Here is a 22,545-nt window from a genome sequence, read left to right on the forward strand (position 1 = left end):
GAATTTTATTATTAAAATAGGATTAATTTTAAAATAGCTTTTTCTTTTGTTTTGTTTTGTTTTGTTTTGTTTTTTTTTTTTTTTTCTTTTTTCCTTTCCAAAACAGCCGTTTTGATTTTAAACTATTTGCAGATATGCATATTTATTTCTTAAAACTATAAACTAGTCCTGGCATTTCAATTTACATTATCAGGGCTAAATTATTATTAATTTAATTTGCAATTGAACATTTCAAAACAAAAGAAATATATGAAAAAAAAAAGGTGACATCGTAATAAAATGAACGGCAAAGTAGTGTTTGTAATTTTAAAAAATACAAACACATTTATGAAAAACTATTATAGCATAAGGGATGTTACAAAATAAATATAGGCTGCGGTCATATACTCATTCCATGAGTGAAACCACTATAACCTAGTCTCCAATCATTTTGAGTTCTAATCTTTTTTTCTTGTATAATTTGATTTGCATGGTCATCTAGACAATTTTTTTTTTTCCCTTTTATTACTATGTGAGTAACGTGTTAATTTGATTTTGCTGCGATTGAATTTTTATTTTTTGTGCTTTGTATATCATGGGAACTACCATCTCTTAGAATGATTAAAAGAAATGTGGATGATCCTCATGGTGATTATTTGAAGGAAGCAGACTTGAGTTTTGTGGGTAGAGACTTTTGTGGAAGGTTGGAGAAATGTTCTTTTTGAAGGTGACTCAAAAGAGCTTACCCACAGTATTACTATGAAAGATGCCTGTTTACCATACACTTTTGCTACTTTGATAGAAGTTATTTGAGAATGTTTAGTGTTTACATAAGTTTGATTCTGTTGAAGTTGTTTTTGTTTCAAGAGAATTGATTAAGGGGGCAGATTGGATGACAAGATTAGCAAGTTATAAAACTTTGTTTTTGTGGTTGGGATATCTCTCTTTCTTAATTTTCTGACCAATGATTACATCTAATGTATTGATATTTGTCTATTTATAACATTATTCATTCATATACAAAAAAGGCCATACACTTGCAATAGATCCAGCAAGTGAAATATGGGTTGGAAATTGGACCATCTTCTTCTCAATTTTACGAAGCAAAAATAAAATTATATGTGAATGTGTATAAAAATGCAGTAGACTATGGAAACAATTAGAAAAGCAGCCAGCCTTTTATACTGAGTTATAAGAATATGAAAACCTGCTATGAACAAGAAGAGTAATTGAGTACTTGTTGAAAGAGTGGTTGTTTATTCAATGTTTAAATATTTGGTATTTTGATAATCTGCAATGAGTAAGATTCTGTTGTTGGGCATAGAAGCACTTTGTGGCCCAGATCAGAGAAATAAAAAGGGAAAATAGCAGCTCAATTTATTATTTTATTATTATTATTTTTCTCTCTTTGGGATGGACATTGAATTGGGGATGTTGAGGTATTTTTAACTCCCCATCACCTGAGATTAAATTGAAGAAATTATTGCCATTTCAACTGTTCCACAAGCAATGTCTATCCTATTATCATTTATATAAATATCTGTTAAAGAATAGTAGAATAAAAAATTTTTAAGCATATCTTTTAAAAGGTATGCATACGTATGCATGTAAATGTTATAAGTGGATACAAATTAACAATTTTTTTTTTTTTTTTTTTAGTGATATATATGTGTTTCTTATAATCACACTTTAGAGAGAGAGAAAAAGGGGCATGTTCTGTTAAGTTCTTAATCATCATATGGGTTGAGTATATTTTGAACCTCTAGTTTGTTCTCCATTTTAGTTGAGGGTCCTAAATTTTAATTTTTAAAACTGAATGTTTCATTTTTCATTTTGGTTTCAATTTAAGCCTCAATTTTGATATTTTTTTTTTTTCAATTGAAATCTTTGATTTAGTTTTATTTCAATTTAGACATTGTATAATTTAACCTTTAAGGTATGGAATTCTATTTAGTTTTTAATATTTTAAGTTAAATAATATTTTTAGCTTTGTAATAAGATATTTATTTTGAGCAAAATTTTCATTAGGTTTTATCCATATTGAAAGAAAAACTATTAAAATTGGAAATCTTAATTGAAAAAGGAACCTAAATTGAAACCAAATGAAAATGAAGGCACTCAATTGAAAATTTTGAAACATGAAGCATTTAATTGAAATTGGGGGCAAACAAGAGTTAGTCTATGAGAAGGATAAAAAAATTGATTACGTTTTCCAAGGTTTCCAAAAAATCCACTTCAGTCGTTTTCCTGCCTCCATTCGCAGGCTGCTAGATAGTATCCAATAGGTAGACTGATTTTAAATTCAATAGTACCACTTTTTTTTTTCCCTTGCAAAATAATTAAGAAGAAAGAATTCCCAGAAATTAAGAACCCCAAAAAAAAAAAAAAAAAAAAAAAAACCCTCAAAATTGTCCAATTAATCCAACAGTCTCTCATATTTGGAACTATCAATTTGATGCTATGGACTTTAATCCTTCAAGATTAGGCATCAGAATAATGACACCAACAGATTTTTCTTAGGAGAATTCAATCACAATTTTAATCAGTATAGCCACGATAGTTACCCTCAATTGTTAGATTTCCAACATAAATTGGAAAATAAAGCTATTGAAATCTGCATGCATAATAAAGCAGCATCACAGCATAATTTTCGCGATTATGTATTAACTGGAGTTATAATCTAACTATAAAATTCCATACAATGCATGGTTAATGAAAACTTAGCAGGTCAAGACTCACTTGGAAGAACATTGAAGAAATGATAAACTTCATCTTCATCAATTACTCCAACCTCTGTTGAGCAAGTTAAGCAGCAAACTTGCTTTAGTTTTTCACCACCTGCAGCATTTACTTCACTCTCGCCTGAAACTTTCCTTTTCTTTCCCCTTTTAGGTCTCGGAATGCTTTGATGGTTAGGTCGTTCATTTCCAACCTTGCAATTAACAACAAAAATTGCTCTGTATTGGGTCACATATTTTTCGTGCCTAGAGAACATCATCCTCAGTCAGTTGTAATCTATGTTCATATAATCTAACAAAACATTTCATAATGATCCTTGAAAACAATATTTTAAATATGGCATCTACAAAATTTCAGACAAATACATTGAAAAAAATACCAGCATCTCAACTTTTTGACTAACAAAATCCATATCTTTTGACTGCTTCTGATCATATTGATCAGCACAACTTTAACTCCACAAGTCTCACTCCTAATCTTCTTCTTCTTTTTTCTTTTTCTTTTTCTTTCTTTTTTTTTTTTTTTTTTTTTTTTTTTTTTTTTTGAATATTCTCTTAAACAACAATTTTTTTATGAAACGAGAAGGGAAAGTTTCTCAGCACAAGATATATTGTGTCTAGTCATCACAATTTTCATCTAAACTCTCCCAGAGAAATTCCTGGTTCCACCACTAAAATTTTATCTTAACTATTGCCTCACTCATGACCTTCACTGCAGGCAGATCAATGGTTATGCTGAATATAATATCAAACTCCACTCTACATTCAACATACTTAAAGACAATGATCATAAACAAACAATCATTTTCCTGTAACTAAATCTCCAATGCTTCTATTACGCATGTAAATCATTTCTTCACCAAAAGTATTCACATGAATTGGATTTTTTGAGTTGGCATAGTAAACAATGATAAGTTCCAAGATCCACACTACAACCCAAGTCATATTATAGCGCTTACAAAAGGAAAATCAATTGTTGAACCCCTCTAACACTAAAATGATACATCATGACTACAAATCAATCTGACAAAATTTGCTCATTTCTGTTGCTTTGTTCCACACAATGTTTGTGCTGAGTTAAGTTGTTGCACAAAGTCTACCTGATATGACCTGTCCGGCTCCTCTCTGTCCCTCGCAAGATCTCACATTTGTTTCTTACTCTTCTGCCCTCCCTCGCCCCAATTCACATCCACAGTAGATTCAATTAATACTCCCAGACTCACAAAGAACAACCAGTTTGGATGTTGCATTTCATGTTCTTTAGCACAACCAAAGCTAGTCAAATAGCAATCCCCAAAATTGTCTAATATGTTCCGGCACCCTCCTTTTGTATAGTTAAGCGTATAAAAAATTGGAAGATATTCAATAATCTTGGTTACAAAATTTAATAACTTATTTCTACTATTAATTTTAAAGAATTCATGGTGAAAAATAATGAATGCTTTTTATGAACTTTTTGCAGAAACAAAAATATATATATATATATATATATATATATATATATATATATATATAAGAAGAAGAAGAAGAAAACATAACTCAGAATTTGCTCATTTATTGATCAGCTGATAATTTCAATTTAACAACAAACAGAGAACAAAAAGGAAATTCTCATATTATTTCCTAGAGTCAGTGACAGGCCTTACAATGAAATCTTTCACAAATTATTAGCTCTTACCTTGGTCCTTTTGAACGTCCCCTCTTATGCTTAGCTTATGCTTTCTTACCAGTTCAAGTTATCAAAATTTGATAATTTACCTATGTTCGAGCTCAAAAGATTCTTGAACCATTTAGTTTAGGTACACATACAAGCTTATAATGTCCAAATTTTTTATTCAAGCACCAATATCACAATTTGTTAGTCGTTTCAGGGTATTTATAAGTTTCTAGGCACAAAGGAAGCTGTTGCAATGGTGCAAATTAGGATAGTTGCTCAACTTTGGTTAACAGCTATTCTATAGTGTTCCTAGATGGCCTTCTTCATGCATATTTCCATCATTTACAGCCCTAAACACCCTTAGACTTCTACAACACCATAAGATACTTTTCAGACTAGATTTTGACATGTTTTCAAATGGTTCTAATAAAATCTTCCCATCTCCACCCAAGCAATTCATTCATAATCACATATTCACAATGCTTTAAATGATGGTTGTTACCTCAAAAAGTGGACAAAGCAATGCCAAACCTGGACATTACATCTAGCAATTTACTTAACTTACTCTAGGAAAAGTTCATAAACTCAAATGTGAACTATGAGCTTCAAGGAAGAAGCAATATCAGTCAAGAGGTGGTCTAGCAAAGCCATAACTCACAAATTACTACACGAACTGTATAAACAAAAAATTTGTAAAATTAATCTATATAACAGTTTGACTTTTACCCATCCATCATGAAGTAGGAACCACATGAAAGAGGTGATTAATAATATTTATGAAGAAACTGAAGGGAGCAATTCAATCAACTGAATTAACCCTGTAAAAAGAAAGACATTACTAACCTATCTAATTCTTTATGACAAGTTCAAATTAGACTTACTAGAGTGGATATAGGAAAGCCGTTGGTAACTAGGTTGAGATCATTCTGATAATGTGTTCAATTTTATTTTATTTTATTTTTTTATTTTTTTCAGTCATTAAATCAGTCAGAACTCCATTATAAGGGTCAGCATATAAACACGCCAAGTTTGAAGCATGGTTGAGCTTCACTTGCTTCCAAATAAGGCACTATATGTTTTCAATATCTTTAGAACATATTGATATTTAAATTTATTTATCTTTACTTAGTTAATAATACATAATGGCATGCTTAATAATATACCATTTAACGTTTAAACTACTTGTTCATTTAACCAAAAATTTGAGTCTGAGTAATTTGTTCAATAAAGCTAAGATCCAGTTAAGCTCAGCTTGTACAATAATTTATTCAAGCTCAAAATTTGCAGCTTAATCATCCTCTAATGCATGTCCATTCTAACTCTAACACCCACTTCCCATTAGAAGCCTCAGAAAAAAGATAACATTTGAATGGACAATTGAAAGGAGGAGGAGGTTTGGGGGGGGGGGGGGGGGGGATTGTGTGGGTTGTTGGTGTGTGGTGTGGGGAAGCCTTTCCATTTTTCCATATAAAGTGATGTCATAAAAATCCTTTTTATAAGCACATACAAGAAGATACTGCCAGTATTGTACTAATGCAAAGAATCAACTGCAATTACCTTTGACACTCCAAGCATAGGGTTGTAAAACAAGCTGGACAGCTAAGCACCGCATCAGAGATAGGACCATTCCTTCGTTTATTAACCCATAACTCATCTTTATCATCGAGATCAGGATCATAAAACTCAGGTTTCACAGTGTAGTCAATTTCATCATCATCAGAAACTGGAACCACAAAACCAATCACCATAAATTATGTGGTTGACTTCAACAGATAAACTTATTAGCTTCCAATAGAAAATGATTTTGACACAAGATTACACTCAATTTTGATACTAGTGTCAGTTTGGCCCCATCTTAAATGGTGTTTCCCCTTACTGTACCCAATTTTTTTTTTCAGTTCACTTATTCAACTGATAACTCAATTATAATATGTTGGTGCATACAAATGTGCATACCATTTTATCTATAAGTACAATATATTCCAGCAATGTCATGCATAAATTTTCTTATATAATGTCGGTTGACAGTCAAAATTTCAATTTATAAATATATCACAAATGCAAGAGTGAAAAATCACAGACTCACTTTCTATATGCCAACAAATTCTTAGAACAATAGATTAAATAGTTCGTAAAAGAATGTCATGTTCCCAAAACTCAGAGAGATTGTTCAAACAAAAATCTCCCATATGAAAATTCATGCTAAGGTGTAAAGTTCAACGCAATTTGTAAAAACCAAAAACCCAAAACCCAAATAATTTAGGATTACGATAGTATCTTTGGATGAAGAAAGTGAAGAGGAAATTCAAAATTACTCGTTTGCTGAGAATTGGTAGGCGAGTTCATGGCGTCCCTGTTGCTAGTCCCTTCCCTCTCTCTCTCTCTCTCTCTCTTTCTCTTCCCTTCTCTCGCTCACACCCTCTCTCACCGTGTAAATGGAAGTGGGACAATCCAATGGGTTTATTGGGCTGGTGGGCTTCAAGTTGTGGACTTCCCGCTCTGGGCCTATAAGCTACTTGAGATGGACATATTTTATGGAAAAGAAATTCAATTTGCCATACCAAAGATATATATATATATATATATATATTTGAATAAATTATCTAAATGCAAACTATCTATTTTTTCTGTTTTTCGTATGACTTGAATTCGTATTTTCATAGATACAAATAGAAATACTTTATCACTGAAGCTAACCCATTTCGTTCATACCAAAAATATTATGTATACTCTTTTTGTTAATGTGAAATTATTACAGTCCAAAAATCCAAAATCCATATTTCATAATTTTTTTTTTCTAATATTGAAATGCAGACATTTGATTTTTGACGAGAAAAAGGTCACACACTGGTCCTACTAATCTTATGAACAACCTATATAACAATGAGATGTTACTTATGTGTATTGTATAGAATTGGGTATAAAGTAATTAAACTGATTGAATCAATCAAGCCGAATCGATTTTGTTTGGTTTGGATTGGATTATTCTTTCAATCCTAATAAATGGGATCCGCATAAATATAATTTTTTAAATATCTTTTAATTATTTAATTTAAAATATATTATATATATATAGAAATATATATTATATATATATATATATATATATATATATATATATATATATATATATATATATACTTTTTATAAAGAAATATATAGTTTTTATAAAGAAATTAAAAAAAAAAAGATTTTTAGGTAAAAAATGAGCTAAAGCTCAAACCGACCAAAGTGAACCCCAAAAAACCAAGAAAACAAGTTCAGAGGCCAACCGTGTGACTTATAAAATTTTCCAATGTTTCTATTTGTATGGGTGTACCACTCCAAATTTATGCAAAATTTAGAGAAATATTAAAAATTAATATAAAATAATAAAATAGAAAACTGTTTTATACTATTTTATTTTCTTTTATGCCACACCAAACCCAGACCTGAAGCAAAATTGTCCCTTGTGCACCAGAAAAAGTCCAGGCCCCTGTGAAAACTACAGGTTCTATAGTGGAGAAACAAAAATAAAAAAGGAAGCAATTTGGTTTTGGCTGGTCATGCCAAAGGCTAATCCGTTTGAAAAACTTATAAAAACCCTATAAGGTAGAGTATATATTATAACATAAAGATATTTTCTTTCTACATGGAGATTACGCAGAATCAATACACATGAACATCATGGAATTTCTTGTGTAGAATTTTTACATCGTTCTCAAAAACATATTAAAGTGTGTGAAAAATTGTCTCGCATCAACCTATTACAAATATGAACTATTCAAATCATCCAATATGCATTAAGTCTTTAAATTAGAAAATAAAAGCAAATTTATGAATACAACTAAATAGAGAAGAGATTCTCTTCTTCTTCAAAAGAGTTTAACAAAATAAAACAAAATAATTCTGAAGAATAGCCTTTTGGTTGTCTTCAAAGTTCTCCATTGTAACTTCTTTCAAATCATGTCAAAGCTGAGTCTTCTCCTTCTCATACTTATAATGAAACAGCAACTCCAATAAAACACACTGAACATTTTATAAGCTTAATGGAAAGAAGAAAACTAACAATAGCTCTTATCACCAAATTCCAAATGGAAAGAGTTTATCCAGATATTGTTCATTTATAATCTTTTACTTGAATACGAATAGTATAAAAAGATCCTTGATATATCTAGAACTGAACTTACATCCAATTAGATTTTACTACTAATTCTCCTAGCTCAATAATGGAAATAGTGTTTGGATGACAAGTGAGCCAAAGCAAACTAGCAACCAATTGCAGAAATCTGTCCGTTGGCTCCAAAAAGATCATTTGTACCATCGAGTGCTTCAAGTTATACAATGGAGCAACCAAAATCTTTCTCAAACTCCTCAGGATAAATAAACTCTTCACCAACCTTCTTTGCTAAAGAAACAAACAGATAATGAAAAAGAAGACAAAAATGCAAAAAAAAAAAAAAAAAAAAAAAATCAAATTAAATCATCCATACACATGCATACTTACACCACGAGGGACCACTAATGCAAAGTTAATGTTTAGCAATGTTGAGCAAAGCATTCTACAAAATTCTTCAAACTTTTAGAAACAGTTCTGCCATTGACGGTAGTGCTGCTCGAGCATGACGACTGGTTTAACTTTGGAGGTGATATTTATTAGAGGTGCACCAATAACATTAGTACCAGGTGCACAAATAATAATAGTAACCCAACATATATTCGAATGAAACCAGCCTTTGGAGTTTCAATCTAATTTTAGACAATTCTACACAACAAATCAACTCCAGACTATTTAGGTCATCATCTTCACCCTTCTTATATTTTTCAGAGGGTTTTTTTGGGACCCCACTAAGGCTATAGCAGCAGACAAAAGTAAGGAGGGATATGGTGCTAAGCTAGAAATCCTTTTAAACACATTCACTGTGAAAGGGCTCGTTGGAGCTTCCGAGCCAATAGAGCTGGTGCGCTCAGATGGGGCAAGTGACCCTCAGTTTCCAGCATCTCCACTGTGTTTTGGCCACCCAGATGGTCCCTCAGATAGTCTGCAACAGAGTTTGGGACTGAGGTGTCATTACTGGTTTGGATTATGCAACAGGGTACCTTCACCAGCCCCAATACTCCCCTCAGATCACTGTTGAATACTGTTCGTGAAACATAAAAAGCGATATCAGGTCGCATATTGAACAGGGTTCGGCTGAATTCTTGGACTGCTGCAGGAACATCGGCCCCAACTGCTAATGGTGCGTAACCGTCAACCCAAGCAGCGTAATTGGCCTCCATTGCTGAGAACACTTTCTCAATATCCCCTAGCTCAAACCCACCATGATAATCCTTGTCATTCAAGAACCTTATCCCGCAAATTCAAAACTCAATCAGTAAAAAAGCAGAACAATTTTCAATAAGGAATCTCAAACAAAGAGAACCACACAAATTTGACATTTTTATTACCTTGGAGAAGCACCTATGAGTATGAGCTTGGAGAATAGATGGGGGCGTCGGATTGCAGCTAAAATCCCAATCATGGCGGAAATAGAGTGACCCACAAAGGCGCAGCAATCAACAGCAAGAGCATCAAGAATGTTAAGCAAGTCGTCCACGTAGGCATCAAGAGTGGAGTAGCGTTGGAAGTTGAAGTAATCAGGGTTGACGCTGCCGGCACAAACAAGGTCATAGAGAATGACGCGGTAGCTGGGGACGAAGTAAGGCAAAATACGCTGCCATACCGACTGGTCGGTGCCGAAGCCGTGGGCAAGGACTATGACTCTCTTACCTGACCCAACCATGTGGACATTAAGAGCCTCCAACAAGTTGCTTTCCATAGTCGAGCTTCACAAAAAATGAGAATTCATATAAAAGACTTTTTGGTCACCAAACTCCACCGCCGGCAAGCCATTCTAAAAACACACACACACACACACACACACACACACACATATATATAAAGAAACACATTAAGCCACACAATCCATAAATTAAAACCAACCATAAGCATCAATCCCTAAAATTTAACCCCAAATTCTTAAATTAAACACAAAACCAGCAAAACCCATCAGCCATAACCCATAACTTGGAGTTCAACAATGCAAAAAATTAAGAAAAGATCATGGATGAAGAGAGCATACCGTGGGTTTTGATATAATAATTCCCAGATGCTTCACCTGTTTTTAGCAGAAATTTATAAATTAATAAATTGAGACAAAGTGATAATTTCTCATAGGTAAAGCACCTACTCCTCAATAAAAGGAAAAGAGACAGAAAAGAATGGAAATGAAATCAGTGTAACTAGCCCTTCCTCATCCTGAGAATTGTAAGTCTACGACTTCTAACGACAACATGAATTTTTTTGCTTAGTCACACTGCTGTCATTTTAAATTATTATATTTTTATTTACTTTAAACGGTAAATTTTTTTTTTTTTCTGAGGGATACCTAGAGCAGACGAAGGAAGTCGCTATACAGAAGGTGAGACGGTACAGCGACCTAAATAATTTCATGAATTTTAGTGCATTATTTATTTAAAAAAATATTTTACTCATTATTTATTTTAAAAAATATTTAATTTAGACTTTTTAGATTTATATTAATTTTAATTTAGTTTTTTAAATTTTAAAAATTAAGATTGATATAACTAAGGTATAGATTAAATTATTTTAAAGAATATAAATGAAATAATAAGGAATAAAAATGAAAACTATTTGAAATTTGAAGAGAAATAAATAATATTTTTGAAATATCAAAAACTAAATTAAAATTAATATAAATCTAAAATGTTCTAAATAAAATATTAAAAAAATTCTCATACTGTTTTTCTAACTATTATTTTTATATTATTTTAATCTTCTCCAAATAATTTTAACAAATAAATCTTATGAAATAAATTATATACAAATGGTATGCCTTCATTAGAACTAATATACATGTACATATATATATATATATATGTATATATGCAAGTCTAATTTGACCAAATGTATGAAACAAAGTCCAAAATGTGTCATTAGCTTGGAGTAAAATAATTTTTCTACTTTTCATTCTTATCATCTGTGTCAATGTTAGGGTTTTTTTTTTTTTTTTTTTTTTTTTTTTTTTTTTTATAATTTGTGTAGTTAGATCTACAAAATTTAGTAATCAACAATTTAATATTATTATTAAAAGTTATATCAAGGACTGGTTAATATAATTTATTATCCAAGCTATCGTAGATTTCTCACATTTTTGTCTTAAGCTATAAAAATTCTATATTACCCTCAAAAATCAAAATTATTGTTTTTTATAGTTTAGTCTAGAGATACATTTTTTATGGACAAATTTAATGAAAACGAACCTACGCAGCAAAGCAAAATTGGTTTAAAAATTGTTTTGTTCTATTTACTTTTATTTTTGTATATTATGTATGGCTTATTTAGTTAAATTTATACATAAAAAAATTTTGGTTAAATTTATTGGAGAAAATTGGATGATTATATTAAAGAGTATTGTTCATGAGTAGCCCTAAATTATAAGGGAATTCTCTTCTTGATTTTTTTTTTTTTAATCTCATTTTGGTTCTCAAATTTATGAAAAAAATTAGGGTTAGTACTTATTTTGAGTAATGCTACAGGCACTAATTAGTTTACCAATTTATTTACAATATCTACATATATCATTATTTGATTGATTAATATATTAATATAACCTACTTATGTATAAGTTAACATTTAAAAAGATAATTGTAATTAAATATAAACCAATCATATAATTACATATGCACACTTAGTAAATGATTTGGTAGACTAATTGATGCCACTAATTTATGCCTATTTTATTTTCAGCCAATTATACTAACGAAAGTGGCATGTGTACATCGTATGCACCTTCACTTACGAATAGAATGGTAAAATACAGGGATCAAAGTGAGGTTTTGCATAGCTCATAGACCAATAGAAAAAAAAAAATAAAAAAATTAATAAATTAAAAATTATAGAAATTTGAATAAAATCTATATAAAGATTAAAAAAATTAAAATAAATATTTATCCATTAAATAAATAAATAAAAACGGTTTCAAGCAATAAATAAATGAAGTAAGAAAATAAAGAAGTATTGTATCACTTTTATTTATTACTATTTTCTTTAGAAAATAACTATTTTATAAATTTTAAATATATTATACTGTCGAAAATTTTAGAAAATAAGTTTTAAAAAAATAAAAACTTAAAAAATTTATATGTATATCAAAGAAATATTTCTTTTCGTAAAATAATAAAAAATTGTAATTTGTCTAAAAAATGAATTAGAAAACTTGACGAAAGCCTATAAATACACATTTTATTTGTGACTGTACAAATGTATCCTTTTCTAAAAACTATTTATGGGGGATAATTATTTCATAAAGTTAATGTACATATTATACTTTGACGAAATTTTTAAAAGGAATAATTTTTTTTAAGAAATAGAATAAATATTTTAAGTCAGAGAAACATTTAGTATTGTAAAAAAAAAAAAAAAGTAGGAAAAAAAAATTACTAGCACCGTTTTAGGCATACAAGTAATTTTGTTTTAAATATGTATTAGTCATTTTTATCCATTCCAATTTTTATGCTTTAATTCATTTTGTAATAAATCATATGAAAACTATAATGCCAGTCAAAATTAGCATAATCATACTTTACAGGTTTATAAAACAAAAAATGTATTTGTTTTAATTAGTTTTCAAAAAAAAAAAAAACTAGAAGTATTATAGTTTTTTTTCCTATTTCCTTTTTATATATTAGTTTAAACAAAATTTAAATTTTTTGACTAGTTATGAAAAGAAATGTTCCTTTCATATATATATATATATATATATATATATCTATATGTATATATAGAATATTTATTTAGATTTTTTTTAAAGATATTTTATGTTTTTAGATTTTTATTTTTAATATTTGTTATTAGATAGTAAGATGTAGAACTTCTCATATAATTCCTTTTTGCGAATAAAATTATTAAATACGTTTGAATCCAAATCTATTTTTTTCTTGTAACTTTTATAACATGTAACAATTTTTATTTTTTTCATATTTTGTAAAAAAAAAAAAATTACTTTCATATATGTATTGCGTTTCCAAAATTTTATTTTCAAAAAACCTTACATTCTAAAATTCTTGAATTTACAGTATAAAATTTCTAAAATAATTGTTTAGAAAAGAAAGAAATTAAAGATTCTGTATAATAATAAAGAAAATGTGTATAAATATTATATTATTCCCAATTCCTTTATTTATTAATTGAAACAAATTTTAATTTTTTTAATTCAGTGGATAGATATGTCTTTCAATTTTTTAATATTTATCTAGATTTTTTCAAATTTTTATTATTGTTAAAATAAACTTTAAAATTTATTTCCATTTTGATTCCTAAATTATAAAAAAATATTTCATTTTAGTTTCCTAAACTATACTTAATCTCATAAGTTCATGTAATTAGACCATTTTATTTTTGGTTTACGATGCACATGACATGCACATGACATTTCTCTTTGCAAAATGGAATAAATACAAGGTTACTAAAATTGAACTTTTTCATTCATTTGAGGACAAAATAAGATGGAAAAAAATAAAATAAAATTCAGAGATCAAAGTGAATAATTCCAAGACTAACAGCGAGAATTACTCTATATTACACTCTAGAAAGCAATAGCTTGGGAGGTAATTTGACTGCTTTTAATAGTCGAGATAAAGTAGAAAACGTGCATCATTTAGGGTAAAATAATAGTAACTCATAATATCAATTATATTGACATATAAATATATATATATATATACATATATAAAAAACTTTTATAGTGCGGATGGTTTACATGCGGATCACATATAAAATTGGTATTTTTTGAATAATAGCATCGATTTTGATATGTATAATGCATAGTAAAATCGATGTTATTATTCAAAAAATATCAACTTTAAATGCTTCATATGAACCGTTCATACCGTAAAATTTATATATATATATATATATTTGATCACCCATATACCATTTATTTTTTTTAAGAAACCCATCAATTTAAGAGGCCTGCAAACGTACAACTACTAATCAAGTTCGTATTGGCTACAAATTAAATAGGCAAATAATATTCAACACATCATAGGAAAGGAGTTTTATATAAATATTAAAATAATCTTAAAACATCAAAAAGTCCATCAAGATGTCCACCGAATAATAAGAGTTATTTTTTTTTATTAGTTTAAGTTTAGTTACTTTTATATTATTTATTCATATTTAAATTATATTAATTTTTTAATTAATAAAATAATAATATATTATCTTGTAACTGTTCTGATCATTTTCAATTATCTTATACCCTTTTTTTTGGGCAATATTAAATTCATTATAACTAGAAAACGAAGAAACCTCAACCAGCTCAAGGTTTGAATTTAAAAGAATGTATTCTCAATAGTTTTTGGCTAAATTACACAAATATTCTCCTTCGTTTAAAATTTTCATATATTTATGTAAGCCTGTGTCAACTATAAAGTCAATAAGTTTTTGCGTCGGTGGTCCTTTCCATAAAGTCAACGGTAAGCTTTTGGTTAGTTAGTAATAATTATTCGGTTATTTTATTATTATTATTATTATTATTATTATTATTTTTTCCATGGCTTTCGAACATATATAGTAATATCACTCTACCTAGGCGTAAATATCACAACCAAAATAGCTTCCAATTAAAGAGCTCCACATGTCTCAACGAGACACTCTAACAGTAAAGTCAATTTGTATCCAAACACGGTTTTGTTTGATTTATTTATTTATTTTTCGAACATGGTTTTCTTTATTTATTTATTTTAATAAAAAAAACTCTATTTCATTTCATTTCATTTCATTTTTTTCTTCTTTATTTACTAAATTCTTGCAGATGAGCACCATTTCAATAGAGTGCTTTTGGTTGGGTGGTTGTCATTCTTCCTATAAAATCAGAAGGCGGGATGTTAAGCATGTCCATCGCCAAAACGTACAATTTATAATTTGCGGCAATTAAAATTTTCTTTTGCTAAATGAAATTTGCAACAATGAATTAATCAAATGGACCATTTATTTTTTTTATTACAAGGGAAGGAAATTTTTTACCCGAATGATAGATTTTAACCTTGGATTAAAAGTGTATTTTAAAAGATACAATCATTGGACCAAATGTATAAATACAACTGTGACATTTATTTATGAGACTACAATATTACATAACAATATTGCAAAGTAGTGATTCATCAAAAAATAATACAAAATAGTGAAACATACTTTCATAAAATGGTATTGCTGTTTATTATCATTGTGGTAAAACAATTAATAAGTTTTAAATTAATAAAACCTATAAGGAAAAAAGATAACTCATAACACTTTCATAAGATCCAAAACTACATTTAATCCCCCAAAGAAGCCACCAAACTCCACATTCATCATCATCATAAAAAAAAAAAAAAAAAAAAAAGAAAAACCAAAAGAAAATAGGACACAGAGCATGCAATCATTCATCTATATTTTCCTGCAATATCCAATTCCGGGACCATATGCCTTCGCAAAAATTAAATTCACATTCTAGATATAATACATTGACATCACTCAACAATGCAATATGGAAAAAAGCCCTGGCCCCCGGCCAGAATAGATGGACTAAATAACTACACTGCCACCACCACCATAACCACTAAACAACCCTTTATGCTCCATGCCCATTATATAGTCTCACTCAACATTACAAGTCATTGCTCATTTTCTATCCAAGTTTGGCCCATCCCCATAATAAATTCATCATTTAAAAACATTATATTATATAACATAATGTTTAGTCTCAATAATTTTGAGATCCGGTGCCATAGGAATCAAGATCATTACGTATCAATGGTATACCTGGCAATTCGGGTTGGTGGGTCGTGTTCGTGTCAACCCATTTAATAATCGTGTCAAAAATGTCTGACCCGAACAGACTCATTTATTAATTGTGTCAGGTACCTAAAACACTAACCCGACCTGTTTATAAACAGGTCAACACGACACGACCCGTTTAACACGATTATTTTAACGGGTCGTGTTGACCTATTAACCCGTTAACCTGAAATTGACCTATTAACCCGAAAACTAACCTATTAACCCGTTAACCCGAAAATTAACCTATTAACCCGAAATTTTTTTTTATTTTTATGTTTTTTTTTTATTAAAGATGTATTTTTTGTTTTTAAAAAATTAGTAATAGAAAATTATTTTTATAAAATTTTTAATTTATAATATTTTTTAGTTATTAAATATTATATTAGTGATAAAATATTAATTTAAAATTAAATTTAAATGGGTTGTAATAGGTATATAATCGTGTCGGGTTGAAACTGACACGTTTAATAAATGGATCGTAACGGGTCAATTTCAAGTTAAACAGGTCAACCCGAAAATGACACGATTAATAATCGTGTTAAACGGGTTGACCCGATTATGACCCGAACCCATTTATAATAAACCCAAACCCATTTATTCCGTGTCGTTTTCGAGTCGTGTCGCCGTGTCATGATCCAAATTGCCAGGTCTAATCAATGGTCATCTGTATACAATTTTAGCCATCCCCATAATACCTTTATAAGAAATCAAGTTTTCATTTTTTGTTATTACAGAGTGAACTGAATGTAGGATGGAAGGAATAGTCATTTGTATGTTAAATGTATATAATTATTCTGTGGACTTGGTATAATTAATTACTCATTTACAAGGTTTATTTGTACTATTAATGAGACTGACGTATTTACTGAATCATGTAATAGAGTTCTTGGGCACACACTTTCTGTAATATTTCAGTTGGTTCATTAGATTGAAGGATCGGTTCTCTTTAGAGGTCTATTTGGCTTACTCATATTTTTATTATTATTATATTATCATTAAATTATTATTTCGATGTGAGTTAAAATAATGGATAAGTCATTTTATTTGCACGACTTCAGTTTTTAAAATGTTGAGATTTTATTGATAGGGCAAGGAAGAGAAGATACACATTGTATTTTCATTAGGGTTTTAAAAGATCATTCAAATCAGTAAGAGAGGGGTTAGAAAGCATTGTGTCCATTATATGCACTGCTATTACATGTTTCTATTTTGTAAGATTGCATATCAAGATTATTAATTGCTGCGTTTAGAGATTTGAAATTTTACAATTAATTGTTAATCTTAGATGTAGTTTATTATGTATGTTTTCGATCCATATTTATTTACTTTAACAATTGGTATTAGAGCCGCATACATAATAAATTTTGAATTCCTTGATCTGTTATTATGTTAGTTGTGTGTGTATATGCATCGACCATTGATTTGTGAATATATATGTTTTTATTTTTGTTTTTCCTTCTCTATAATTATATATATATATATATATATATATATATATTAGATATTGAAAATTATGTTGGATTTGGGTAGCTATTATGTGAAATTCTATATAATATATATATATATATATATATTTAATTATATATATATATTTATATATATAGAGATATATATTTTGTCAAAAAATTTGTTTTGTGATTTCTGTTAAAATTTATTTTTGATAAAATCATGATCTAAGTAATATTATTTAACATTTTTTTGTGTGGAATGGAATAATTTTTAAGCCCGAAAAAAAGTAAAATTGTGAAACCCATAAAAAAATCCATGACATATTCAAGTTGATTGTTCATTGTTTTGGGTTAGAATTGGTCCAAATTGGATTTGGCTTTCGCTTGCTTGTCATCGGACAAATGGACTACCACCAAAACAGTTGGAAACAGGGGCCGAAAAGGCATTTTCTAGTCAGGTTGAAACCGGATCGCGAGATCCATTTTGCAACAAGTGGGTTGACCCACTAACACAGCTAGTTTTGGAGAAAGAATAAACGATATGTCATTTCTGGCTTGCTGAAATCAGCATAATGCTAGACGACGTGTCGGTGGTGTTGACATCAGCATGATGTCAGATGACACGTTGTGCACATTTGCTAATGTCAGCATGATTATCTCAGCATGATGTGTGCGCTATCATTAGCATAATGATGTTAGTGTAGTGTATGTAACCCTTTGATGATGTTAATGTGATGATGTCATCATGCTGACTTCATCATACTGATGTCAATAACTCCGTTTAAAAAAATTAAAAATTTATTTATTTATTTATCAAAAAAAAAATCCATTCCAATTTTTTGATTAAAATACTTATGGCCAGAATTAAACATTATTGGCTTTTCCTAGAGAGGCTTTATACCTATTTGGTATATTAGTATAAAATTTTAGGTACTCACTTGTCGTGGTAATTATTTTGCCCACATTATACATATTAATGTAATATGTATTGACATAATATAGTAAATGAAATTTTAGGTTCTTACCTATCGTAAGACCTAATTTTATCCAATTTATGGGTGTTATTGCAATATTAACATAGTGGATAAGATGTTTTAGTATTTACCTATTTCATAAAATTGCCAATATGTTAATTATTTCTCACTAATTAACCAGGATCTATACGTGTAATTAGACTATCATGTTAGTTGTTTTAGTTACTTTGTAGGACGTTTGGAATGACAGTGGAAGTCAATTGAATGCTATAAATCATAGGTTCTAAGTTATCCTATCGATGATTCAGTTGAATGCATTAAATTATGGTGATTTGGTTTACCGTCTCTGGCCCGTATAAAGTGTTATAAAGATCCTAGCGATATTTATTTCTGTGTTTTATGTTGAGGGCCTGAAAAATAGTAATTGTATTATTTTATGTTTTGAATGCTTTGTTGTATTTGCTATTTTCACAACTAGTAGCACCCCGAATGTTCTGCCAATGACTGCTATGATAAAGCTGGATAGGATAAATTAGTAGAAGTGAAAGAAAACTCTGGTTAACATTTATGAAGTTGGATAGGTCTTTGGAGATGGATCCACCACAGATGCCAATTGATGAGAGTAATGTTGTATCTAAGAAATTGTATGAGGATTAGAAGCATTCTAAGAAGTGTTGTATGATGATGATAGAGAGCAATATGGATAAATCCATATATGCAAGTATTCCATAGGTAGATATTGCAAAGAAACTTGTTGAGGAAATAGGAAGGAAGTTTATTAAGTTTGATATGAATGAGAAGTATTATTACTTGGATCTTTTGAATAATACCAAGTATGATGGAGTTAAAGGAGTGAAGGAGTACAATGTGACTTTTTTCTTATTATAACAAGCTTAAGGATCTTAAAATGGACATTTGAAAGGAATTCTTAACTTATTCTACAATGACGAGCCTCCCATCTCAATTTGATAGTATATGGTTAAGTTTGAATATCAAGAAGGAAGGATGTAACATGGAAGAGTCGATTGCTATTCATGTCAAGGAAGAGAATGATATCAAGTTAAACAGGTCGAGATCTGCCACTATTATCACATCAAATGGACAAGTATAAGAAGTTTTTCCAGAAGAAAGGACAAAGGTTTCAGCCCAACAAAAAGAAGTTTTCTAGCAGGAAGTCCAGATGACATAAGAGTGGTGCTTATCTTTTAAGGGAGAAAAAAGAATACTTCAGCAGAAAGTGCAACTACTGCAACAAGATTGGACACAAAAGCAAACTGTTGGAAACCAAAAAGAAAGTAAGAGAAGAAATGTAATATCTTGATGATTGAGACCAATATTATTGATGTGCCTATGAATACTTGGTGGTTAGATACTGGATTAACAATTCATATTATTAATTCGTTACAGGGGATGATAAATCAAATGAGGCTAACCAGTCTTGAACGATATGTTTACATGGGAGATAGCTCAAGAGTTAAGGTGAATATCATGGGAATAATCAAGTTAAAGATTTCCATATGATATGTTATAGAATTATAAGAAATTTTTTATGTACCCTCAATAAGAAAAAATTATTATCGGTTTCTCTTTGGATGGTCAGGATTACAGTTTATTCATTGGTAATAATAGAAATGAACTATATAAGGATGATAAACTTGTTTTTTTGAAACTTTATGTGGCAATTTATATCAACTTGAATTATTTAGTAATGGTCACAATTCTTCTATTAATTTTGTTGTAACTCTTGTTGTTGCTTCCAAATGCCCAAGAGTTAATGATAATTCCTTGATGTTATAGCATAAGCATTTGGGACATATTTCTACATATGATGAAATACTTTTTAATCTTGACTTCTCTGATCTGTTAACTTGTGTAGAATATGTAAAAGGAAAGCTAACTTCCAAAGCTAGGAAGAGATAGCTAGGTGTGTAGATATTTTGGAGTTAATCCACACTGATATATGATGACATTTCATTCCAACTGCTTTGAATGGTTATAGATATTTATTACCTTCATTGATAACTTCTTTCATTATGGACATATTGAGCTTATATGTGAGAAGTTGGATTCCTTGGTTACATTTAAGGAGTTCAATGTAAAGATAGAGCTTTAAAAAAATAAGAAGCTAACAACTGTAAGATCTGATAGAGGTGGTGAATTTTACTGTAGATATGACGAGACTAATCGGAACTTAGGGCCATTCCCAATTTATTTGCGTGAGTGGGTATTAATGCGTAGTATAGTACTCCTCAATAGAATGGTATAGCTGAGAGGAAAAATCACACCTTCTTAGATATGACAGGATTGATCGGAACCTAAAGCCATTCCTAACTGAGGATAGCTGCTTATATTCTAAATAAAATGCTGATCAAATTTGTTGTTAAAACCCCTTTTGAGTTGTAGTCAGGAAGAAAACCTAACCTGCACCATTTTCGAGTACAGGGTTGCAACGCTAAGGTTAGAGTTTATAATTCATAAATTAAAAAGTTGGATCCAAAAACCATCAATGGTTATTTTGTTGCTATTGTATGGATTCAGTAGTTCCAAATTCTTTTGTCCTTCTCACACCACCATGATTGTTGAGTTAGATAGGGCTATTTACTTTGAAGATAATTTTGGATTTGATAATAGTAAGGTCCAAGGGAGCTCCAATTTAGAGAAGAAATTGCTTTCATTCCCAATGTTGTTGTTTCTAATGGAGATGTTGTTGATTTAGTTATTAATGAACCAACAGTTGATCAGGGTGTATGGGTTATGGAAGAGTAAGATATTCCAACTATTACAGATGTTGATGTGCCTTTAAGAATGTCATAAAGGACTAGAAAATCAACTTTTCCTAATAAATATGAGGTTTGTCTGCAGGAGCATGAGTTTGACATAAGTAATGAGTTAGATCCAGTCATTTATGAGGAGGCCATACGCAGTTCGCACTGGTTGGATGCAATAGAAAATGAAATAAAATCTATGGCGTCGAATGGTGTATGGGACTTAGTTGAGTTACCGGAGGATAGCAAACTTATTAGGTGCAAATGGATCTTTGAGACTAAGAGAGACATCAATGGTCAAGTAGAGAGGTTTAATGTTAGACTTGTTGCAAAAGGATTTAACCAGAAAGAAGGAATCAACTACACAGAGACATTCCCCTCTGTATCTACAAAGGATTCTTTTCGAATTATTATAGCAACTTTGGCTCATTATGACTTAGAGTTGAATTAGATGGAGATCAAAACTGCTTTTTTGAATAGTGATTTGTATGAAGATGTGTATATGGTTTAACTAGTTAGCTTCCAATAAACGGGGAATGCTAATTTAGTTTGTAAGCTTAAGAAGTCTATTTATGGCCTTAAGCAAAGCTTTGAGACAGTGGTATCTCAAGTTTGATAAAGTTGTCACAAAAAATGACTTTAAGGATAATGTTGTCTATAGGTGCATATATATGAAGGTTAGTAGGAGTAGCTTCATATTCTAAGTATTGTATGTTGATAGCACACTCTTGGCTACCAATGATACTAACCTATTGTCTAAGATAAAGCAGATGTTGTACAACCATTTTGATATGAAAGATCTTGGTAAGATTTCTTTTGTTTTGGGCATCAAGATTATTCGAGATAGAGCTAATTATATGGTGAAGTTGTCTCAGAGAGCCTCTATTGATAGGATCCTTAAAAGGTTGATATGCACATTTGCTTGTTCTAGAGGTATACTGGCCACAAAGGGTGAAATGTTTTTTAAGAACCAGTGTCCCAAGAATGATAAAGAAGGATGACAATGAAAAATGATCGCTATTCTTCTACAGTTGGTGATTTGATGTATGCTTAAGTTTGTACACGGTCTGACATAGCTTTTGCTGTAGATTTATAAGTAATACTGGTCTTATCCATTACCA

The 22,545-nt window shown here is 29.9% G+C and overlaps 2 protein-coding genes across 3 annotated transcripts; both read right to left on the reverse strand.

Moving 5' to 3' along the window:
• Window positions 1–2,617: 2,617 nt before the first annotated feature.
• LOC107407522 (uncharacterized) lies at window positions 2,618–6,828 on the reverse strand. The gene is made up of 3 exons (XM_048478283.2): window positions 6,690–6,828; window positions 5,932–6,097; window positions 2,618–2,963 (listed from the first exon to the last, which is right to left on the reverse strand). Exons 1-3 carry the CDS (start codon window positions 6,718–6,720, stop codon window positions 2,708–2,710), a joined length of 453 nt encoding a protein of 150 aa, XP_048334240.2. The 5' UTR covers window positions 6,721–6,828; the 3' UTR covers window positions 2,618–2,707.
• A 2,041-nt stretch (window positions 6,829–8,869) lies between these two features.
• On the reverse strand, window positions 8,870–10,709 carry LOC107407521 (probable strigolactone esterase DAD2). Of its 2 annotated transcripts, none has more exons than XM_025069813.3 (3): window positions 10,476–10,709; window positions 9,802–10,247; window positions 8,870–9,700 (listed from the first exon to the last, which is right to left on the reverse strand). In XM_025069813.3, the coding sequence occupies exons 2-3, from the start codon at window positions 10,170–10,172 to the stop codon at window positions 9,271–9,273; spliced, it is 801 nt and encodes a 266-aa protein (XP_024925581.3). In that variant the 5' UTR covers window positions 10,173–10,247; window positions 10,476–10,709; the 3' UTR covers window positions 8,870–9,270. The 2 variants fall into 2 exon arrangements, with proteins under 2 accessions (XP_024925581.3, XP_015870295.3); XM_016014809.4 differs by having other exon boundaries at window positions 9,802–10,179; window positions 10,476–10,706.
• Window positions 10,710–22,545: the final 11,836 nt, after the last annotated feature.

The sequence above is a fragment of the Ziziphus jujuba genome, chromosome 3 (genome assembly GCF_031755915.1).
Source record: "Ziziphus jujuba cultivar Dongzao chromosome 3, ASM3175591v1".
In the NCBI taxonomy this organism is placed as follows: domain Eukaryota; kingdom Viridiplantae; phylum Streptophyta; class Magnoliopsida; order Rosales; family Rhamnaceae; genus Ziziphus; species Ziziphus jujuba.

Coding starts and splice junctions, on each gene's coding strand:
- LOC107407522 (XM_048478283.2), bottom strand. CDS start 6,720: ATGAACTCGCCTACCAATTCTCAGCAAACGA. Junction 6,098..6,689: donor TACCAATTCTCAGCAAACGA/GTAATTTTGAAT, acceptor TTGTGGTTCCAG/TTTCTGATGATGATGAAATT. Junction 2,964..5,931: donor CTATGCTTGGAGTGTCAAAG/GTAATTGCAGTT, acceptor GATGTTCTCTAG/GCACGAAAAATATGTGACCC.
- LOC107407521 (XM_025069813.3), bottom strand. CDS start 10,172: ATGGAAAGCAACTTGTTGGAGGCTCTTAATGTCCACATGGTTGGGTCA. Junction 9,701..9,801: donor CTCATAGGTGCTTCTCCAAG/GTAATAAAAATG, acceptor TTGCGGGATAAG/GTTCTTGAATGACAAGGATT.